The 21,246-nt window shown below is 34.6% G+C and overlaps 3 protein-coding genes across 3 annotated transcripts; all 3 read right to left on the minus strand.

Annotated features, from left to right (window-relative positions):
* Nucleotides 1-1,509: 1,509 nt before the first annotated feature.
* Nucleotides 1,510-6,580, minus strand: pdcd10b (programmed cell death 10b). The gene is made up of 8 exons (XM_016510114.1): nucleotides 6,427-6,580; nucleotides 5,391-5,552; nucleotides 4,621-4,674; nucleotides 4,328-4,445; nucleotides 4,030-4,156; nucleotides 3,449-3,527; nucleotides 2,118-2,200; nucleotides 1,510-1,963 (listed from the first exon to the last, which is right to left on the minus strand). Exons 2-8 carry the CDS (start codon nucleotides 5,478-5,480, stop codon nucleotides 1,882-1,884), a joined length of 633 nt encoding a protein of 210 aa, XP_016365600.1. The 5' UTR covers nucleotides 5,481-5,552; nucleotides 6,427-6,580; the 3' UTR covers nucleotides 1,510-1,881.
* Nucleotides 6,581-7,106: 526 nt separating this feature from the next.
* Nucleotides 7,107-13,238, minus strand: LOC107706331 (Golgi integral membrane protein 4-like). The gene is made up of 13 exons (XM_016509998.1): nucleotides 13,168-13,238; nucleotides 12,942-13,018; nucleotides 12,784-12,837; nucleotides 12,514-12,664; nucleotides 12,292-12,374; nucleotides 12,015-12,098; nucleotides 10,680-10,841; nucleotides 9,993-10,326; nucleotides 9,652-9,722; nucleotides 9,057-9,194; nucleotides 7,993-8,061; nucleotides 7,799-7,888; nucleotides 7,107-7,595 (listed from the first exon to the last, which is right to left on the minus strand). Exons 4-13 carry the CDS (start codon nucleotides 12,641-12,643, stop codon nucleotides 7,506-7,508), a joined length of 1,251 nt encoding a protein of 416 aa, XP_016365484.1. The 5' UTR covers nucleotides 12,644-12,664; nucleotides 12,784-12,837; nucleotides 12,942-13,018; nucleotides 13,168-13,238; the 3' UTR covers nucleotides 7,107-7,505.
* Nucleotides 13,239-14,856: 1,618 nt separating this feature from the next.
* On the minus strand, nucleotides 14,857-19,631 carry LOC107706296 (pentraxin-related protein PTX3-like). The gene is made up of 3 exons (XM_016509972.1): nucleotides 19,351-19,631; nucleotides 17,776-18,333; nucleotides 14,857-14,981 (listed from the first exon to the last, which is right to left on the minus strand). The coding sequence occupies exons 1-3, from the start codon at nucleotides 19,523-19,525 to the stop codon at nucleotides 14,857-14,859; spliced, it is 858 nt and encodes a 285-aa protein (XP_016365458.1). The 5' UTR covers nucleotides 19,526-19,631.
* Nucleotides 19,632-21,246: the final 1,615 nt, after the last annotated feature.

Consider the following 21,246-nt stretch of genomic DNA (forward strand, 5'->3'; position numbering starts at 1 on the left):
AGCACACCTGTTTTCAACATTGATGATAATAATAAGAAAATTATATCTGAAGGATTTTGTGACACTTACAGTGGGCATAGAAAAGAATCACCCCCCTTTAAAATGATTACATTTTGTTGTTTTGCAGCTTGAAATGATGGACAGTTTTTGTTTGATCCAGCTGTATTTACTCAGTGCAACTTATAACATCCAAGTGAAAGATATAACACCAACATGTCAGGAAAAGAAAAAAAAAAACATCCAGTTTGGAGTGACATCCTGATCCAGGGAGCGTCTGTGTTGTACCAAATACCCTCCACTTCTTAATAATAGACTTCACTGTGCTTCTAGGCAAAAAGGTGATTAGCTACACCTGATTGAGTTTACAACACAGTGATTCTGTTTTTTGTTTTTTCTGTAATATCGCTCGCTTACGTCCCTTCTTAAATATCAATGATGCTGAGACACTGGTTCATGCCTTCATTACTTCTTGACTCGACTACTGTAATTCTCTTTTCTATGGTCTACCAAACACAACATTAAATAAGCTCCAGTATATCCGTATTCAATACAAGATTCTCCTCACCTTCAAAGCACTTCATGGTCTTCACATTCGTGATCTTTCATTACTACAGAATTTCAAAACCCACCTTAAAACATATCTTTTCCTTTCTTGTTTCTCTGATCTCTGACTGCATGATCTGATTCATGCCATTGATTCCATGTTTATCTGTAAAAAAAAATTTTGTCTGCTGTCATGTTTATCTTTTTTGATATTGTAAAGCGACCTTGAGTTTGCAGAAAGGCGCTATATAAAATAAACGTATTATTATTATTATGTTGGTGTTATATCTTTCACTTGGATGTTATAAGTTGCACTGAGTAAATACAGCTGGATAAAATAAAAACTATGTCCGTCTTCATTTCAGGCTACAAAGCAACAAAACGTGATTATTTTAAAGGGGGGGGGTGATTCTTTTCTATACCCACTGTAAGATTGGAGTAATGGCTGCTATAAATTCAGCTTTGCAATCACAGGAATCATTTCAAAATATAATGAAATGGAAACGTTATTTTAAATTTTAATAATATTTGAGGACATTACTGTTTTTATTGTATTTTTGATTAAATAGATGCAGCCTTGGTGAGCATAAGAGACTTCTTTCAAAAGAAGAAAAAAAATCTTACATGCCACACATTTTTGAACAGTAGTTTGTTTGTACGTTAACAGCAAATATGTGAGTTTTGATTTTCAGTTTCAAAACTAATAGAATTATGAGGTTGGGTGACACAATTAGACTATAGTCAGCATCTTTCAGCCCAGGACACCCTCTTCTGTATCTACTCTGAGACCATTAAATATCCACTTAAAGACACAGAAAGTCGAAGAGCTCTTCCATTAACTGTGCTTCTTAATATACATTACACAGCAGACTTCATAAAAGCTGTTTTTTAAACTTCCCTAGTGCATCTGTGGGGATATATTAAGTGAATAAATCAAAAACCTCCCGAGACAGAGAATATTAAACATTTGGAAACTATTTATTGAACATTTATAACCAAATATCTGTTAAATACATCATTTATTCTTATACTTTATGTCTCAGTGACAAAGAAAGAATACCAATATTTACACTTTGTATATGGAATGTTGCATGACACTTTAAGGCGCAAAGTCTTTTGGCTTTCATTTGATCAGAACAACAGTGAAGGTAATGAAGCTGTCAGGAAGGGTGAAAATCATGATTATTCAGCTAAGAGTAAATTAACATGCCTTGAACTCCTCATTTCAAGTGCCTTAAAATGAGGCAAGGTTTATAAATTATACTTTGAAAAGACAAAAATCTTTGTATATTACACATAACTGGCTCCACACTACCGCAGGCATCACAGCTGTGTCTCCTAGGCGACGGTTTTGAAGGTCTGCAGTATCAAGTTAGTTTGGTGGATAAGCCTGTTGGCACTGATAAAGACATTTATTGCCCTGCGGACGAGAAAGAGAAAAGTCTGTGCTCAGGACATCAATTGGCTGATCATTTTTCATTGAGAAAAGCACTTTCATAGAAGATGTAAAATAGATGTCTGCTAGAAACATGAGTGCGCTTTGAAAAAACATCCGTCACTGTCTGCTTGCTTACTTTCCATCTTTGAAGTATGTTTTCAGCGTATCACTGAAGCTTTTGGAGTACTTCACAAACTCCTTCTTTTGGTGTTCAAGTGCCTGGGGACAAGAAGTTAAAGGTTAATATTTCATACATACAAAATGTGCAGAGCGGGGGTCGCAAGGACTGGACTTGAGAACCACTGACCTAACATTAATTTTTCTGTTAAAACTTTTGAGATGTAAAGTCATTTAAAGGTTTTAGCCATTAGGTTGTCATGGCTACAAAGTTGTATAATTAGATGCAACTTTACACAGAAAAGGTTAGTAAGCCATTTTTTCACACTAAAATCATGTTAACATACATAATGTTTCTGACTTGTATTTTAGCATTTATGGATTGGCCATATTCCACTGCAAGTGTCTCACTGTAAGATAGATTTATTTTTATTTATTTTTTTCAAGAAAAGGAGGGACAAGTCAAAATTAAATTTTGTAGTAATCAACATTAAGCACTATCAAGTGAGCGTAAAGGAATAGTTCACCCCAAAATGAAAATCTTCTGAATATTTACTCACCCTCAGGCCATTCAAGATGTAGATGAGTTTGTTTCTTGATCAAAACAGATTTTGAGAAATTTTGCATCATTTACTCTCCAATTTGCCGTGAATGGGTGCCGTTAGAATGAGAGTCCAAACAGATGATAAAGACGTCAAAATATTGTAAAGTGAAAAACTGTGTTTTTGTAAGAAATCCATCAAGGTGTTCAAGGAGTCCATAAACCATAATAACACTTCCACCAGTGAAGGCCATTCCCTGTCTTCTCATATCAAAATCCACTGACATAATTGTTTAGAATTGTTTTTGCTTGTAAACCATGCTTGATCTTAGAATATTTCTCTCCTGATTCAGATGAGACTACTAGTTTGGAGGAAGCGTTATCATTGGAGGACTTATTTGAAGTTAAAAATATCTTGATGGATTTGTTTAATTACACAGCTAACATTATACATTAAACACAGCTTTTCACTTCACATTGATGGACTGGAGTTGTGTGGATTATTATAATCCATGGATTACTGTGATGTTTTCATCAGCTGTTTGGTCTCTCATTCTGACGGCACCCATTCACTGCAGAGGATCCACTGGTGAGCAAATTATTTAATTCTACAATTTCCAAAGTCTGTTCCCATGAAGAAATAAACTCAGCTATTTCTTAGATGACCTGAGGGTGTACATTTTTTCAAAATGTCAATTTTTTGGGTAAACTTTAATTTGTAGTAATCCCAATATTATTAAAAAAAAAAAAACATCCCAACTTGCTTATTCAACAGTGAAAATTTTATCTGTGAAATAAGAAATACTTACCCTGCGATTCTGATACTGATATTTCTTAAAAACATTGTTGACTGTGTCCAGCAGCTCTTTTATAGCACTGGCGATGTCTCTGTGGAAATCAGCGAGAGGTCAGGAAAGATGAACACATTTATGAAGAGCGAAACACTGACTCAGCAGTCAGGCAGTGGAGAATGGCAAGATAACAGAGGAGAGGCCCATTAAAATCAAATCTTTCACGTTTGAACATCTCCTGAGGTCTATGTATCCATGGTATTGTCAGCTATGTGAGATCGCTTAGTCGATTAATTGTTGACTGATTGCTTGATTAAAACTAAAGCACTAGACCTTAAGCAAGACTATAAGGGGAGAAAAATCTATAGGCTCCAAATGATTTTGACTGCAGTTATTGTGTGATCATTACTCTAGTTTGTATTAAGTAAGTACAACATAAGTATTCATTTAGCAGATGCTTTTATCCTAAGTGACATACAGTATACTTATTACTGGGACAATCCCTCTGGAATGACCGGAGGTTAAGTGTCATGCTGATTACCGGGCCAGATCTTTAACCACTATGCCATCAAGGTGAAAACAAGGGACAGGATCCTCACTTTATGGTCTGTAGGAAGCGCACTCTGTCACTGATCTCGTCTGGGATTTTACTCAGGATATGTTTGAGGGCTCGTGCTTTCTCGTTAAGGTCCTGGAATTCCTGCTCAGGTCTTTCAATCAAGTACTCTGTAAAATATGAATCACAAAACGGGTGCACATGGTCACAAAAACCACCCTGATCTTTACTGGAAAAACAAAGGAACTTTACTGGCCAGTCATTATTTTTATCATTTTGAGTGTTATTGCAGGAAAGATCCAGAAATATGGACTGTACCAGAAGCAAATGATGTCTTTTACCTTCCACGTCATCTGCAGCCATGCGCAGCAGTGACTCGGTGAAGTTGATCTCCACGTTCTTCTTCTCCAGTATCTTCATGATGATATCCTGAGTGAGGCCTGGGTTCTCTTTCTCTGCCTTTAGAGGGTGGCATTGATTGAAGAGAATTAAACTCACATCAGTAAACCTCATATTATGTTGAGCATGAAATTAATCGTTTTTTAAAAACAAATACATCACAAGGGCCAGATGAAGAGAGATAACATGTCAGAAAAATAAATACTGATGAATGGACACTTTCAGGAAATCTTACTTTGATAAATGCTGCCCGCAATGTCTGTGCCGCTGACAGGTTTATCCTCTCCAACTGTCAATAGAACAAAATAAAAAAAGACATTTCATATTCACATACTTTATGATATAATATCAACTGTTTTAAGTTACGAAAAAAATTTTTTTCATACATATTTATCAAGAATGCATTAAACTGATCAAAAGTGACAACAAAGACAATGTAAAATGTTATAAAGGATTTATATTTCAAATAAATGCTGTTCTTTTGAACTTTGTATTCATCGTGGTAAAAAAACCTGGGGGAAAACACAAAAAAATGTACGCAGCACAACTGTTTCCATCATTGATAATAATACGAAAGGTTTCTTGAGCACCACATCAACATATTTAGAATGATTTCTGAAGAATCATGTGACCCTGAAGACTGGAATGACTGCTGTATATTCAGCTTTGCCAAAACAGGAATAAATGACATTTTCAAATAGAAAACAGTTATTTTAATAATTTAAGTTTTAACTGTGTTTTTATTTAATGAACAAATTCAGCCTTGGTGAGCATAAATTGTACAAACCCTAAACTTTAAAACAGTACTGTATGCTGTCCAAATTTATCAGTTTGCAGTGAACAGCCTGTAAAATGTTTTTATTGTTTGATAACTAAATAATTTGATGAAAGATAAAAATCCATAACTTTGACAGCATGCTCAATTACACACAAACATAACTTATTTTTTTGTATGGTCAAAACAACACTACATATTTGCTTATACTAAAGTGTAAATGTAAATACCTCATTGAAGACTGGGTACATGACTGCATATAATGTCATAGAGACTATTGAATTTGTCTCAGCTTCATTCTTCATCTCTTCCATTGTCATCCTCAATGGAGGCCCACCACAGGAAAAAACGGGCAGTTGAGCCACACAATTCACTCAGTTCTCTCAAGCACTCTACGTTTGGAAGGAATACACTGAATTAATGGACATCTACCAAAAATGTATTCTCAACTAATAACAAATCACTTTTCTGTTTCGAATTTTCTACATTTAAAGGAACAAAATGTTTAAAGACTGTTCTTATAAGCTGTTTTATTTATTTATTATAAATTCATACTACTTAACCTTAAGCTTTAAACACATTTGTGATAGCTAAGAGAATACAATATAAAAACAAAAATATTCAGTAATATTAAGTTATTAAGATTGTTACTTTAAGGTGCAATTAAAAAGATGCGATTAATAATAACTCTTACTGCGTTGAAATCAATATGATCAAGTCTTTCTCAATATAAATATTTTTAAGGTATTACTATTGCCGCACATGATACCAAAAGATAACGGTTAAATAAATAATATTTATGGAGGAATGTATATATTTCACTGCTATGGTTTCCTCTAATTAAGGCTCAGTCAAACTTGACTGCAGAGCCTCACCTACATGACAATCTAGACACCTTGTTTTTGTCACAAAAATATAGCCTAGAAAGTCCATGCTACTGAAACTATGGTTAATTATTTAACCTGCTAACCCGTCCATTACAATGGGCATGCAGCAAATGTTTTTCTAGTCTCTTTTTTTAGGTCACAACCCCACCGGCACCTTTCGATTTAGTTTGGTTGTTTTTAAACCGTCAAAGCCAAATCAAACAGACCTCGTTCTGACGTTATTCAAGCTTTGCTTATTTCTCAAGTGATTTTTAGAGTTAGCAGGCTAGCTAACTCCTTCATAGCCAGACAGAAGCAGGCTGGCTATCAAAGTTAGCAGACAGATCTGTTCATCTCGATGTCTGTACACTTAATATGATCACAATCTCAACAGAAATACCTGCTCTCGTCTTTGCCTGCACGTCCCACAGCTGAGGGGTAAGTATTAAAGGTTTCCTTGATGCTTAGTTAGCAAAATGTAGCGGTGTTTGTTTTTAACTTCGGAAGTTTGCTGCGTGAGCTGCGAGAAAGCTGACGACTTCCGTCTCCCGACCAACCAGAAAGCACCTTCTATGGGCGTTTAAGGATGTCTCATATTTTGTATTGAATATAATATAAAATATTGTGTTGATATTTTAAAATCTTTTTATTTGCAAAACAGTAAACTTACAGCATTTACTTTGCAAAAACAAATACAGATATATAAATAATAGTATGCGCGGTCAAGGGAAGAAAAAAATGTAAGGGGGTGAACATGAGCAAAAGAACCACATTAATCATAATTTTAATAAAGCTAAAAAAAAAATCCACATTTGTATTCACGTAAATATTTCACAATATAACGTAATTTTTTATAAGTACATTTTATGTCCGCATTTTCAAATTATTTAAGGTTCCTACTGAGAAGCATACAAAGTTCATATAATAACAATAAAAGAGCTCATGTACAGCTTTACTATGTAATATTTTTATATTTTTTAGGGAAAGTCCAGATGTGAAGTTCTCAGATGACAGTCATATACCAGACAAAAAGTAAAAACGAAACATTTGAAATGTTGAAACTTAAAAACAGTTACATTTTCTTTTCTTCTTCAACTTCTTTGTTGTAACTTCAATCCCCTTTACTGCATTACTACTTTTAATTTAAAAACTTTACTTTTAAAAGAAAGAACTGAAGATTAATTTGAATATATCTCCCTGACATTAGGAATTAAAAGTTTTCTTTACTTATTTTCATTCAGCAGGGTGCCAGCTCATATCGCCTTAGTAAGATCAAGAAGATACAATGCTTTGATTAAATATAAATGCTAAACAAATCCTTGTACTTGGGAGTACAAGGCACTTGCATAAGTAGTCTTGGGGGGGAAAAAACAAGGGATCACAGTTGTTGCACTTTGAGATGTGTAAAGCCACTCAGCAGACACTAGAATCAGTCCCCTTCACATCTCAGGCTTTTGATTGCTTTGCCTAAGATCTTCTTCATCCTCTTTTTATCATTTTTTCTTGGAAGCTCTCCATCTGATTGGCATCCTTTTCAGCTTCTGTGTTTTCATTCAGTTTATCAAGGCCCTGAAACAAAACATTTTTTTGATATTTCAAATAGTCTGTGCTCAGAATTTACTTATTTAGCCTGTCAAACATTTTGTGCATTTACATTCTAAATACGCTGTTCTGCATTTTCAGCTAAAGTACAAAGTTAAAATAGTTTTCTACATGTTTCTCACTACTTTTATTTGACTGAGAGGAAAGGACTTCTTAAGCATTTGGCTGACCTGTGCTCCATTACGCTCACTGTAGGGATCTTCTTCACTCTCTTCCTCTTCTGCTCTCTTCTGTCTGTCATGCACTGAGTCATCAAGAGTCTAATGGATGTTGCAGTGGGGATGATGAGAACAAGTCATTTTTCATGTAGCATTTTGTATCACTTCCTCAGCACACCAGTCCATCAATGCCTGTATTCCCTCACCTCATCCTCTACATCATCTTCATATTGCTCATCTGGCTGGTCCTCTTGCTGCTCTGGATTGCCTGCCACCTATTGATATAGTGCATCAGTAATCTGCTTATCGTTCCATACCAGTGGGTTTAGTTCTTCTGCTGGAAACTACTAACAGCAACTTTGTCAATAGGTTTTTTACATTTATTTACAATATTAAAATTCTATAGTATTTTGTCTAAATTAAAAATAAAACACTAAAAATTTAAATCAAACATTTTAACTGCTACAACATTATAATGTGCAATATGAAAGTGAAAAAGATATTACATGATTAGTGCTTTTTAAGATTTACTTTAAGATAACAAAGGTAATTTAAATCTGTAAACATCTGTAAAAAATATTAATGATATACACTATCAAAAAACTATTCAAAAATGTGGAGTTGTTTTTGAAGAAATCTCTTATGCTCACTACGGCTGTATTTATTTGATCAAAAAACAGTAAAAACTGTAATACTGTTTTTATTTCAATATATTTTATAACGTAATGTAATTTATAATGTAATATATTTTAAAATGTAATTTATTCATGCTATGGCAAAGTTGAATTTTCAGCATCATTACTCCAGTACTCAGTGTCACATGATCCTTTAGAAATCATTCTAATATGCTGATTTAGTTTTAAAGAAACATTTATTATTATCAATGTTGAAAACACTGATAATACTTTTATCGAAACCATGATATTTTCAGGATTATTTGATGAATAGAACGTTCAAAACAACAGCATTTATTTGAAATGTTTTTTGTTTTTTTTTATAACACTGTAAAAGGCTTTACGGTCACTTTTCATCAGTTTAATGTGTCCTTGCTGAATAAAATTAATTTCTTTAAAAAAAAAAATCTTACTGACCCCAAACGATTGAATGGCAGTGTATGTTCAATATTGCCAAATAATGATACATTTTTTAAAAATCCCTAGGCAAAATAAATTAAACTTGTGCTAGCAAATGTCAGAGGTCAGTATCACCACAGACTTTATTCCATGAATAATATACGAGGAGCTTGTCTGTATCCTTCTTGTTAACTCACCACAAGCTGCTCATCCTCTTCAGGCCTGATCTTATTCGCATTGGTCTTGTACTCTGTTTCTTCTTCTGCCTCTTCAAATTCATCTTCGTTCTGGTTGTTGCCCTCATTCACAGCGTTCAGTTTTTTTTCTCCTATGCCCTGCTCAAAGGAGTCATTTAAGGAGAGAGAATAAGTCATTAATAGAAATCTTAAACTTCAAATGATGTAATTTCCGGTGATAAAACTTTAAAGAAATTGTAATTTGCACTTCAAAGTCAAATAATTGAGCTTTTCGAGAAATAATACAGAGAAAGCACAGCCACAGTGTTTATGCCACACTGCATTGATGTTATTGCATAATTAATTTATGACTCTGCATGCAATTTGTGAAAAAAGTGGTCCGAATCAGTTTTTTCCTCTCTACATGTGACACAGATTTCTGAACAGCGTGAACAAACATTGATCTTTTCAAATCTGTTTTAGGCCTCTTTCATGTCTGATCATGCAGTTCTTACTGCAAAGACTCTCAGTGCAGAGAAAAATTTGCAAATGCAGATCAAAAAAAGACAGACACATTATATATATTATAACATACACACTGCATTATCAGACACACCTTGTCATGCTTTTGAGTCTCCTTTACATCATCTCGTCCAGCCATAATATAGTGTGATTGCTCTGCATTCCCTGTTAATTAAATGTTTAATTAAATGTGTTACTTTGTGAAATTTAACAGCAATTTCTGAGTAAAAATGTTTCTTTAGCAATTTCTTTTTTCAGCGTAGTAACATAAATGTGCCATTTAAATGTATCCTTGAAGGTGTTTTTTTTCTTCTTCTTTTTCTTTCAAATCTCATATTGGTAGCACTTTGGACTTTTGTGCTAGAACCCTTCGCTTCATAAAATACAGCAGAATCAGAAAATGCCAATATCTGCCACAAAAATATCCTTCCTTACCAGCGATAACTGTATCCAAAGCCTCAAAGTGTACTTTGGTTCTGTGAAGTGGCTCTGTCTGTGTCTGTTTCTCCAGGCTTTGGCTTAGCGTGTTGCGAGGGTTAATGCCCAGCTCTACTGGGTTTGATAAGGAATGTTCCAGCACTGCCTTTTTCCTCTTATCCTCTCCTCCTCTATCCTTTGATGTGCTTCTCTCCTCTTTCTTGCCGTTTCCCTCAGCAAAAATATCAATTTGCTGAGGCTGCTTCATTGCCACTTTGGTCGCATTGTTATTTTCAATCTCCAACACACCTTGAGGGGATAACCCTTTTCCATTTTCCTCGTATCCTTCCACCTGTAAAGGAGAAACATCCGCATGACCAAAGTGTGGTGTGGCCTGATGATAAGACACTTGCATTAGCCACAGTCACACATTTACATTATTAGGTTACATGAGTCATCTCATCCTGGAGTTGACAAACTAGCCCAAATGGCCTTTGAATATATACTTCAACTGCAATAGAAAGTGAGAATAATTTCAAAAAAGGATTAAGACTTAATCCATTTGTGATGTGAGAGTGTGAATAGCACATATTCATGTCTACAGTAGGCTAATCCATAGACTTCCTTACTAATAAAGGCAAAGTAAAAAACCAAATAGTAAATGAGTTAGTCTTTTAACGTTGTATGTTACATTTCCTTCTGTACCTGAATTGGCTTATTATGCAGCTCCTCATTTAGGCGCTCTACTGTCTCCAGCATATAGCTGCGGGTGCGTTCAGTAGCAAATTTATCAATATTAGCAGCTCGGCCTGCACTGGATGCTTTATTGCGATTCTCCTTTAATCGCCTCAGCTCTTCCACCTGAAGCTTTATCCAAACATTGAATTAGGATGGAATTCAAAATTTCTCAAGTGATACTTTGGGATGCATGGATTGGGTAATGAAAGTCAAATAGTATGAGAGCCGACTCTATGAAAGAAAGATGCTAACTCAGCACAGAGACTGTAAAATGTAAATTAAATAAACAGCCAAGGAGAAAATGTACTGAATTTATAATGTTATATATTATAACCTTCATAAATAATTGTTATAAAATATATTCCCCATTCTTATTTGAGAACAAAGGTTTATATAGAGTGACCCTACTGAAGAAATGATTCCTGCAATGTAAGGTCAGGAAGAATAAGTAGTTTACATGTTAGAATGTTGTCACAGCGGCACATTATATCCGGTCAGATATAATGTCAGTATTAAAATGTTAATGGCAGGCAAACATGCATCACTCACACAGGGTCAAATGCCAGAATGACACATCTGTTGTATTTACAGCTTAAACCTGTGGTCTGAGGCACAGAAAAAGATCGACCATAATATGAGACTTTAGACATGCTTAAGATATAAATATTGCTAGGCATGACTTTCCAACAAACTTAACTCTATTTCAAACCTCTTCGCAAATTTCAGCTGTCTTTGTAGGGTGTGATGGCATAAAATGAGGTGAGAACATGATTAGTAGGTTAAAAAGTTTCGAGTCAGTAAAATTTTTTGAGAGAACGAACAAATACTTCTATTCAGCAAAGATACATTAAATTGATCTAAAGTGACAGTAAAGACTTTTACATTGTTAGCAAAAAAACTTTCTATTCATCAAAGAATCCTGAAAATAAATTACACCATTATAATAAATTAAATATTATGATAATATTGAACAATATTACTCTTTTACTGTATTTATCTAACAAATGCAGCCTTTGTAAGCATAAGAGACTTCTTTCAAAAACATTAAAAATCTTACCAACCCCAAACATTTGAATGGTAGTGTATGTTTGATGTATTTAATGGTTAGTTTAGCTTGACTATACCATCAGAAATTTAAAATTAAATTGTTTTCTTACATTTATAGCAAACACTGTATATTAAATGTTAATAATAAGTATTGGGATACCCAGCAATCAGTTGTGATATACTTCAAGCATGATACACACACAAATACATCCAGATTCTGGCTAACTTAAAACAGTAGTCATGACTGTGTATTACCTGGGCTGCAACAAGTGCATTTTTATGGTCTTGTAATGTGAGTGAGAGATGATCTTTTGAAGCTTGCAGGGTTTTGTGCTGTTCCTGAAATGGTGAGGACGAAAAGAATAACTGTAATTTCAGTATGTCTAGAATAGTAAAAGTCCAGGTTTTAGGACTACAAACTGAACAGCAATATTATCTGTCCTAAAATAAAATACTACATGAAAATTCTTTAAAACTTCCTTTAAACCCTAATCATAAAATGCATCACCGACTCCTTTGTAGTTTCTCTGACCTGTACATCAAGTAACTGTGTGTAGATGTCCTGATGAGCTTTCCGCAGCTGTCTGTTCTCCTCTCGAAGGTTGTACACATTCTCTACAAGGAGGAAATCTGGTGATGAAAGACTCTAGCAAATGTACATGGTCAGGCGCATTTTATATGGCTGGAAATTAATTTGGTCTGAGCCTTAAATCTGATTACTCTGAATGCATACAAGAGTTTCACACAGATTTACCTTTCAGTCTGGATACTTCAACCTCCTTCTCCCTCTGCAGGTTGTCTATTTCCAGCCTGTGCTCATCCAGAACATGTTCGTGATCCTGCCCTTGATTCTGGTTCTTCTCTTGAAGTTCATAATATTGCATCTTCAAGTCTTCATGCTGGGACTGATTTAGTCGTATACAAAAGATGTCAGAATTATTATGTTTAACATCATCCACAATTAAAATATCATTTTTATAACTAGTTCTTGGACTTTTTAAGAACTTCCATTGTGCCATCTCACCTTCAGTATTTGATGCTCTGTCTGCAGAGCATTTAGTCGATAGGTTGCTTCTTGCTGTTAGGTCAAAAAAAAAGTTATTATGCAGCCACAGCAGCTGACAGCAGCTCTATCCTGTTTACACATCATTAGTAATTAAAACACCATACATTTTAAATTACCTTTTCTTTGCTGAGGGCCTTCTGTGATTCCCGCTTAAACACAAGCAAATCTATGATGTATTGACAATCAATAGAGGCTTTTAAAAACAAAGGTGAAGCAGACTGCATTCAGCACAACCTGGACTCATTATCATTCATTATCTATCATCATTATCAAATCGCATCCAGATTAAGTGGGTTGTGTGTATCAGGAAATCAATTATTGTGCAAATGAACAGGACATTACCCTCTTCAGCCTTCTTATGCTCAAGTCTTTCTTTCTGGAGGGATTTCTCTAGCTTAGAATGATGATCATATACCACTGAAAAAAAATAGATTTTTTTTTTTTTTTTTATGTATTCTGAGGCTTTGGCAATATTGCATATAAGCACTCGTATGCAAATGTAATGTATATTAAATTTCCATAAATGAAATATTGTCATATGAAGTAAAAACATATATGGATTTGGAAAAATTTCTATCTACCCCATACAAATATACATTTTGGACATATATGTCATGTACATATAAATCCATTCTAAAACCAGTCAGTATATGTTGATAATAAATATAAAAGATGAAGATGTTAAAAAAAATTATTACAAAAACATATATAAACAGATTTTTGTATATATGTTTTTTTTTTTTTGCATAAAGGTATTATTTTCATCGTCTCGAACAAATTCCCTTCCCCATCCTTTCCTCCTCTTCTTGAGTAGACGGTAAAGACTCTGTGCCACCCGATTCTTCAGTAACGTAAATGTTTAGGAAAGTCACAATGATCCGTCTGTTTATTTTTTTCTCCTCGCGATGCTGTCCCTTTAAAGGACGCACCAGTTGATTTCTCGCAGACTTCTCGAGTTAGCTCTAATTATAGGCTACTTATCCCTTACGGAAAAAGTAAGTCCGACTAATGGCTATGAATTGGCTTTTTCAAAACTTTCATACGTGTCATTCACAAAGGACTATCATTATAGTCAGTTTGTTATAACCAACTCCTCCCTCTTTTGAGTACAGTGCCACCCAGGGGCCAATGCGCTGACATAGATCATTTACTTCCAGCAGTTACTGTACTTCATAACGCATTTCAGAGATGAATGTACATCAGAAATCCATCCGAAAGATGACATATTCTTATAAAAGAGTGTTTTCTCGCCTAGGGGCACAGATATTTATTATATGTTTTTCTGAAAGCAATTAGGCTACCATTTCTACAACATAAATTCCACCCCATTTCAGATTACGTATTGTGTTTATTAGCGTTGTGCGGTGAAGAAATACGGTGAAATTTCAAATATTGCTGATGTGAAATGCAAACGTATAGGCTAAATTATAAATAAAACTATTGTATTGCTATGGGTAATTCATAACATAGCATTTTATGTAGGTCCACAACTGAATAATATTTGCACACTTCGTGCATAATGTGACAAAGTTACAACTTGAAATGATAAACAATAAAAATTGAATTGTCTTATTCTCATTTCTGGCTGCTACAAATTAAAGCACATGAAATTCAAATGAAAAACTTGGATGGTAGCTGACACAAGGCAATCTGCTGAGACCTTCCAGTTCATAAACATGACTGCAAATCATAAACCATAAACCAGTTGTTTATACTGTAAATCCTTTCATTTTTACACAGAGGAAGTTTCCAACATGAACTTTTCTTGCGGTGATTATGATGTCACAATGGAAATTTTGATGCTACTAGTGATGCGAAGAGATCTTTGCAGTCCTCCGTCTCATGGGCCGACGACGACGAATGCCGTAGAACAAGTGGGACGAAGTATTGACTATAGGGTCAGGAGGGGAAGCCAGAGAGAGAAGAGGAGCAGAAGAGCTTTAGAAGGCTGATCCACCATCATGCTACGTGCACTGCTAAAGAACGGGAACTTTGGTACCAACTATTGAAAAAATGGTTGAAACTTTCCTCTTAGGCAGATTCCAGGATTCCGGGCCTGACAAAACATTTGCTCAGTCTACTGCTGTTATCTGGGATGAGGATGTTGACTGGAGTACATGGGTTGATGGCTGGAAGGAGACCATCAACTGTGAAAGCTGAAGAGCCAGTCAGATGTGATGGTCTTATGAACACTGGAATGAACTGTGAATGAACGGTCGTGCGTATGTGGGGGAAAAAAAGCAGCGCTGTTTTATCATACTAGATACATTTGAAAGTTCTGTTATTATGCTACTCTGTGCGGTCGTCACCGGTCTATTAAAACGCACAACATATTAAAGCGTCTTTGGTGTTTCCATGTTTTCTACAAAACAAAACCGGAAATCAAGGGTTTATGACGTCATTGGCAGGCGACACAATGACACAATGGACACGGTCCATGTCACTAGTTAAAATTGCTTATTTCTCTGGATTTAAACATTCTTCGTAATGTAAGTACACAAGTCAGCAAAATATATAACACTGTTCTAGTGGTTTTTTTATTTTAATAAAAAAATCGTACATATTGTGCCTTTAAGTAATGACTTAAAAATTCCAACAGTCTGAGCAGTTCTTATGTGTACAGGTAAACTATTCCACAAATTAGAATATCACACTGACACAACACTTCTTTCATCAAAATAATCCTGCTGTGACTCAAGGATCTGACCTGTGTTTTGATAGACTTTCTCATAAAAAGTAGCAAAGAAATAAATGTTGAGTAGATCATAAAAAGATTCCAAGACAGTTGAATGTGTCCTTCATATAATAAAAGTTTAATTTTAATAAAAAATCAACCCCTGGGACATTGAAGTGTAGAAAAAGACACTCCAAAACTACTTTAATGGTTTTTCAATGACAGCCTAGACTGCCAATCAAGATTTTCTTCCTAAAGTGTGTTTTGCTGGGACTATGTATTCTTTGGGAATACTTTGTCCATATTATGCAAATATACAACAATTTTGCATTCACATATATTATAACCTCTTTGTCTATGATCTTAAATGAAATTATTCAGAATTCGAGCTGTTTGGATTTCCAAATGAGCTCTATAATTGTAATTACTTTATGAACAACATATGTTATACTATTCTCTGTTTCATTCAACAACTTCACTATACCATTGTCATGTTACAAAACTATAGCAATATTTTTATGATGCTTAAACCACATTGTAAAGCAGAAATAGCAAGTGATATGCATCAACTTTTAAATATACAGTCATTGATACTGATGTGTTAGGCCTTCATAATAAATAATATAGTTGATTATAGTTAAATATGGTTAAATATAGTCTATATTTAGGTTGACAGGACAAAGTTAGGTCATTTAACATATGCCTCACACACCACTGGAAAGTACTGCTCATTGTAATAAATAATCATTACATGTAAACATGTGAGTGCCATTTCAGAGTTACTGCCACTATGGTTAACGCACACGCCTTGTTTGGGTCATTTTATATTATTTGTGGTCAGACTGGACCAACTGGCAATAGTCATACTGGAGCAACACCTATGCAGCAATACGCCAGACAAACATTGTAAATTACTAAACTATAGAAGAGGGAAAATCTGTATTAGTGAACAATGTAAACAGTAATGTCCAGCATGGTGATGTAAATAAATCCAGACTTGCCCCACCTTAAGTCATTAAAATGTAAATTTGGAACAACAGAGAAACAGTTCTTCTATTTGTAGTCCATTAATTATGCTCACTGAGCCACACCGCTAGAATTTATTAGCTTTTTACTTATTTAACTAATTTATTTACATGGTAATGCAATTATTTTCTAAAATTGAAAAAATAATACACAATATTAAACTATAATTGACTTTTTTTCAGTGTTTTGGGATAGTTCATCCAAAAATGAAATATCTGTCATCATTTATTCACCCTCATGTTGTTCCAAACATGCTTGATTTTATTTCTTCTGTGGAACACAAAAGACATTTTGAAGAATGTTTCAGCTGTTTTTGTCTATACAAAAAAAAAAAAAATTGCACCATTTTATTGTATGGACAAACGCACTAAGAAAATTATGAAAATATTATTATTTTGTGTTCCACAGGGGGGAAAATCATTTTAAAAAATCATACATGACATAAGGGTGAGTAAATGATTACAGAAATTAAATTTTTGTGTAGATTATCCCGTTAAAGGAATAGTTCACCCAAAAATTAAACACCCTCAGGCCATTCAAGATTTATTTGATTTTATTTCTCCAGTAGAACAGAAAAGAAGATTTTTAGCTGAAACCGTGGTCCTTGGTGATTCATAAAATATAGGCCAATAGGTACCGTCACTTTAAGAGTAAAAAAAGCGGTTACAGAAATACAAAATGAATTCTTCAGATTGTGTCTCCTGATGATATAATTGAGGACTTATGAAGTGAAATGATTGTTCTGTGTAAGAACCCGAACCTGCATGGATTATAGGTAATGATGTTGTAAATAATGTTCAGTTTCAGAACATTCTGAATGATGAATAGAAAGTTCAAAAGAACAGTGTTTATTTACAAATATAATTTTTTGTAAGACTATATGTCTTTACTGTCACTTTTAGTCTCTTCTGTTGATTAATTTAAAATATATTATAAATTATTTCTCGATAGTACTGTTTTTGCTGCATTTTTGATCAATTAAATTCAGCCTTGTTGAGAATAAGATAGATAAATAATTAAATAAATAGTTTTTCAGTGTTTGTCTGCCGTCTGTTCCTCATGCCCTAAACTAAAATGCCCTTTTTTAATAAAATAAAATAAAATAAAATAAAATAAAATAAAATAAAATAAAATAAAATAAAATAATAAAATAAAATAAAATTAAATTAAATAAAATATATTCAATTCAATTAATTTTAAAACAGTCAAATCATCATGGATTTGGGTTTTCTTACAGTTGAAACATCTACCTGAGGGCAGGAATCGATGTGCCGTTGCTCGTTGGAAAAGCACTAGCTGGGCATGTACTCTTTGGAGATCCGCAACGGTGGCCATTAGCGCTCTCTCCAGCTTACCACCATCTGCACTGCTTGCTTCTTGTTCCTTTGGATAAGTGGAGAAAGACTTCATGGCCAGTTGCCCCAGACCTGCTCCCAGCAGTGAGCTGCTCTCCAGTCTGGTGAGGCGGGTGGCCTGGTTCCTGCTGTACTGAATGAGCTGCTGCAGCGTCTCATTGTTTTGGGCTTGATACATATCCGCAGCCTCTCTGAGCTGGTCCATGGCTTGGTTCAGATTGCGGTTCATCTGTTCACTTATACATTTACAGGTGTTTTCTGATGCCTGGACACATACGTTGTTGTTGTTGTTAAGCTTATGGAGCTCCTTCCGTATGGAGTCCATCTCCACCTTAACCATGTCTTCTTTCTGCTGCAAGAGCATGTCTTGCTTCATTTGATAGTCCTCCAGCATGATGAAAAGTTTGTCCCAGCGTGAGAGGTCTTGAGGCGGACATGGAATTTGTGTAGCACCTGCTGTGAACAAAGAGTATGGTTTTTACTGCTCTGTGTTGGTGCAACATAACCAATTTTAAAAGGTAAACCCATCATCTAATAATGTACTTGTAATGAATAACATGATTGTGGCTTGTTGTCATCCTTTGTTCTTTCCAGGGCTGCTGCTAAAGGTTTTGTAGTGGCCACAAGGATTACTAACTGCCACTTTACTAAACTCTCAGAGACAAGTTCTCTGAAAATGAATAACCTTTATGATGCTCCTAAGTATCCTCTGGTTAATATGTTCAAGCTCCAGGCTTGGGTTTGCAGGAGAGTGTCAGTGGAAAGGTATGTAAATGTCAGATGTCAGGAAACCTGCCAACACTTTTGTATTTTTGAAAGCTATGGGTCATGGCTCATGACATTATGCTTTCATAGCACTGTACATTACAAATTCAGATATTTAAATAGATTTGAGTAGTTGACATGAAAGATTTTTAAAAAGTTGCCATATTTTGTGGTGTGATATGCAACATTTAAAACTTTTAACAGCAATATTTAGCAATTGTTTTTATAATTATTTGCATGTGGCTTTGTTATATCAGTTAAGAGATTTTATGGAATATTTGTTCTTTTAAAATGAATTTGTCACACATTAAGAACATTTAAATCTTGTGAAAAGCATAAATGTGATTTTTTTTAAAACAGCATGAAATATTTGTATTTTTGATATTAATTTGTCACACTTCCAAGACCATATAAAACTGACTGGTGAAGACAAAAATTTACTTAAAAATAGAGAAAAAAATTACAAGACCTGATGACCAGTTATAGCTAATACACTATCCTTTTTTTACATTTATACATTTTAACCTGAAATCCTATTAAAAAAAATAAAAAATACAACTGCCTATTTATTCAATAGTTCTGTTTTTAAAATAATTTGTCATGCAGTCGTGATTATTTTAAAAAGTCAAATGAGAAGCAACATTTCAGTACAGCAACGTGTATAAATAAAAAAAGAAGAGATATCTGGAATTGAAAAATACTTACTTTGCAGGCGTTCACCATTGGAGATTTCATTATAGTAGGAATCAGAGTAATCCTCTCCATATTCATAACCAAACACATTCCCACTCAAAAAGCAGGACAGGCAGAGGGCCAGCATGGCCCCGGGCACATACATTCTGATGTTAATGCTGGTGTGTATGTTAGTCTGCCCCTGCATGTAATCAGATTATTTTGAAGTAAATCAGATGTTCCACAGCCACTAAGATGCCTTGTGGTTGTTCCTGAGCGTACATGAGGCTAAGCAAGCTCTTTTTAAACACCGCACTCAGGACTGTCACAGTGTGAGTAATGCTTTGTTGGAGGTGGGCAACATATGTGTACTCAAATGTCACAGCCTCTACTGCTGGTTGGGCAAGAAGTTGTCATGGGGGTGTGGAAAGGGGATGGGTCTCCCCATATGAGAATTTTGCCTCAGGTCAAGGTGAAAGGATAGAAAGAGAGATCTGGGCAAAAAGATGTTTGATCTTATGGGAGTAGCTATAATAACTCCAGAGGGAGCTTTCCTTTGCATGTTGTCCAGGAGTTAACCTCTCCATATCTTTCTTATCGCTGTTCATCACTTGAATATGGCAGTTCCTCTTTTACGTCTGATCCTTAAAGGGATAGATCACCCAAAAATTAAAAGTTTATCATCGGTTACTCACCGTCATGTAATTCCAAACCTGTATGAACAAAAAATAGGATATTTTGAAGAATGTTTCAACACTCCATACAACAAATGTCAGTGGGGTCCAAAACATCATCCAAAAAACATGAGACATTTTTGTGCTCCACAGAAGAAAGAAAGTCATAAAGGGTTTGTATGACATAAGGGTGAGTAAATCAGGACAGAATGTTCATTTTGGGGTCAATCCTTTTAATAATCTGAGGTTTCGGCTCTCTGAATATTAACAGGCCATATAAATATTAACTGTGGGTGCATTGGAGCATCAACTCTGATTGAAGTTTAACTCGTTCGCCATATTGGGAAATGAGAACTTGGGAATTGAGTTACGCAACACGATACTGAATTAATTGTATCAATAACTAAATTAATAAATCAAGATAAACGATGAGTGTTTGAGCATGTCATGTCTATTTACACCCTTAGGCCAAACTCTTAACAACACAAACAAGTTAATAAATACGATACAAAACAATGACGTGATATCATCAATCTGGTTTCCAGCTTTCATACTATTGAAGGAAGCATTTGTGACTTCACTACATTTTGAAAACACATGCTGAAAACTTGAAGTCACTCTTCATGCAATATTGTGGCTTGAACTTTTTATTTTTTTGTGAAAGATCTTTTTCCAGCAGATTTTTTTTTGTCAGCATAAATCAGACCAGAGCAGATTTAAATTAATGCTCCACCCACTGCTTATGAGCGGAGAGAACATTTTAGAAGCACAGCCAAATAATTTATTGAGGTGAGGACAAACATCTGTTAAATACTCCTTGTCTGGGGTGTGTCTTTAGTTTCCAATATACTGTAGGTTGTTATGAGAGAGACAGAAATAGCATCTAATAGTGTTTAACTGTAGACTGATTCAATGTCTGCTTTTGTGCTGTGCACATGTGTGAATGTTTAATCAGTATCACCTTTTACAATCTGTTCTTACATGTTTTTCTCCCAAAATGAAAGTTATTGTAGTATATTTTATACATATTCAAAAATAAGTAACATAAGTACTTTGTTAATTTCTTGGGCACCCAACTTGCAAAATATACTGCTTTTATACATTTTACAGTCCTGATGGTATCAGAAAGCTGTTTGAGATTATGCTATATATAATTTCTGCAGTTTTATTATTGTGGCTTTGAACATATCCCAGAGATATATATGTATATTTACCTTTATAAAACGGTTTGGTTTAATAGTTTATTTTGACTTCA

This window comes from Sinocyclocheilus rhinocerous, unplaced genomic scaffold, assembly GCF_001515625.1.
Source record: "Sinocyclocheilus rhinocerous isolate Xijiao unplaced genomic scaffold, SAMN03320098_v1.1 scaffold444, whole genome shotgun sequence".
Taxonomy (NCBI): domain Eukaryota; kingdom Metazoa; phylum Chordata; class Actinopteri; order Cypriniformes; family Cyprinidae; genus Sinocyclocheilus; species Sinocyclocheilus rhinocerous.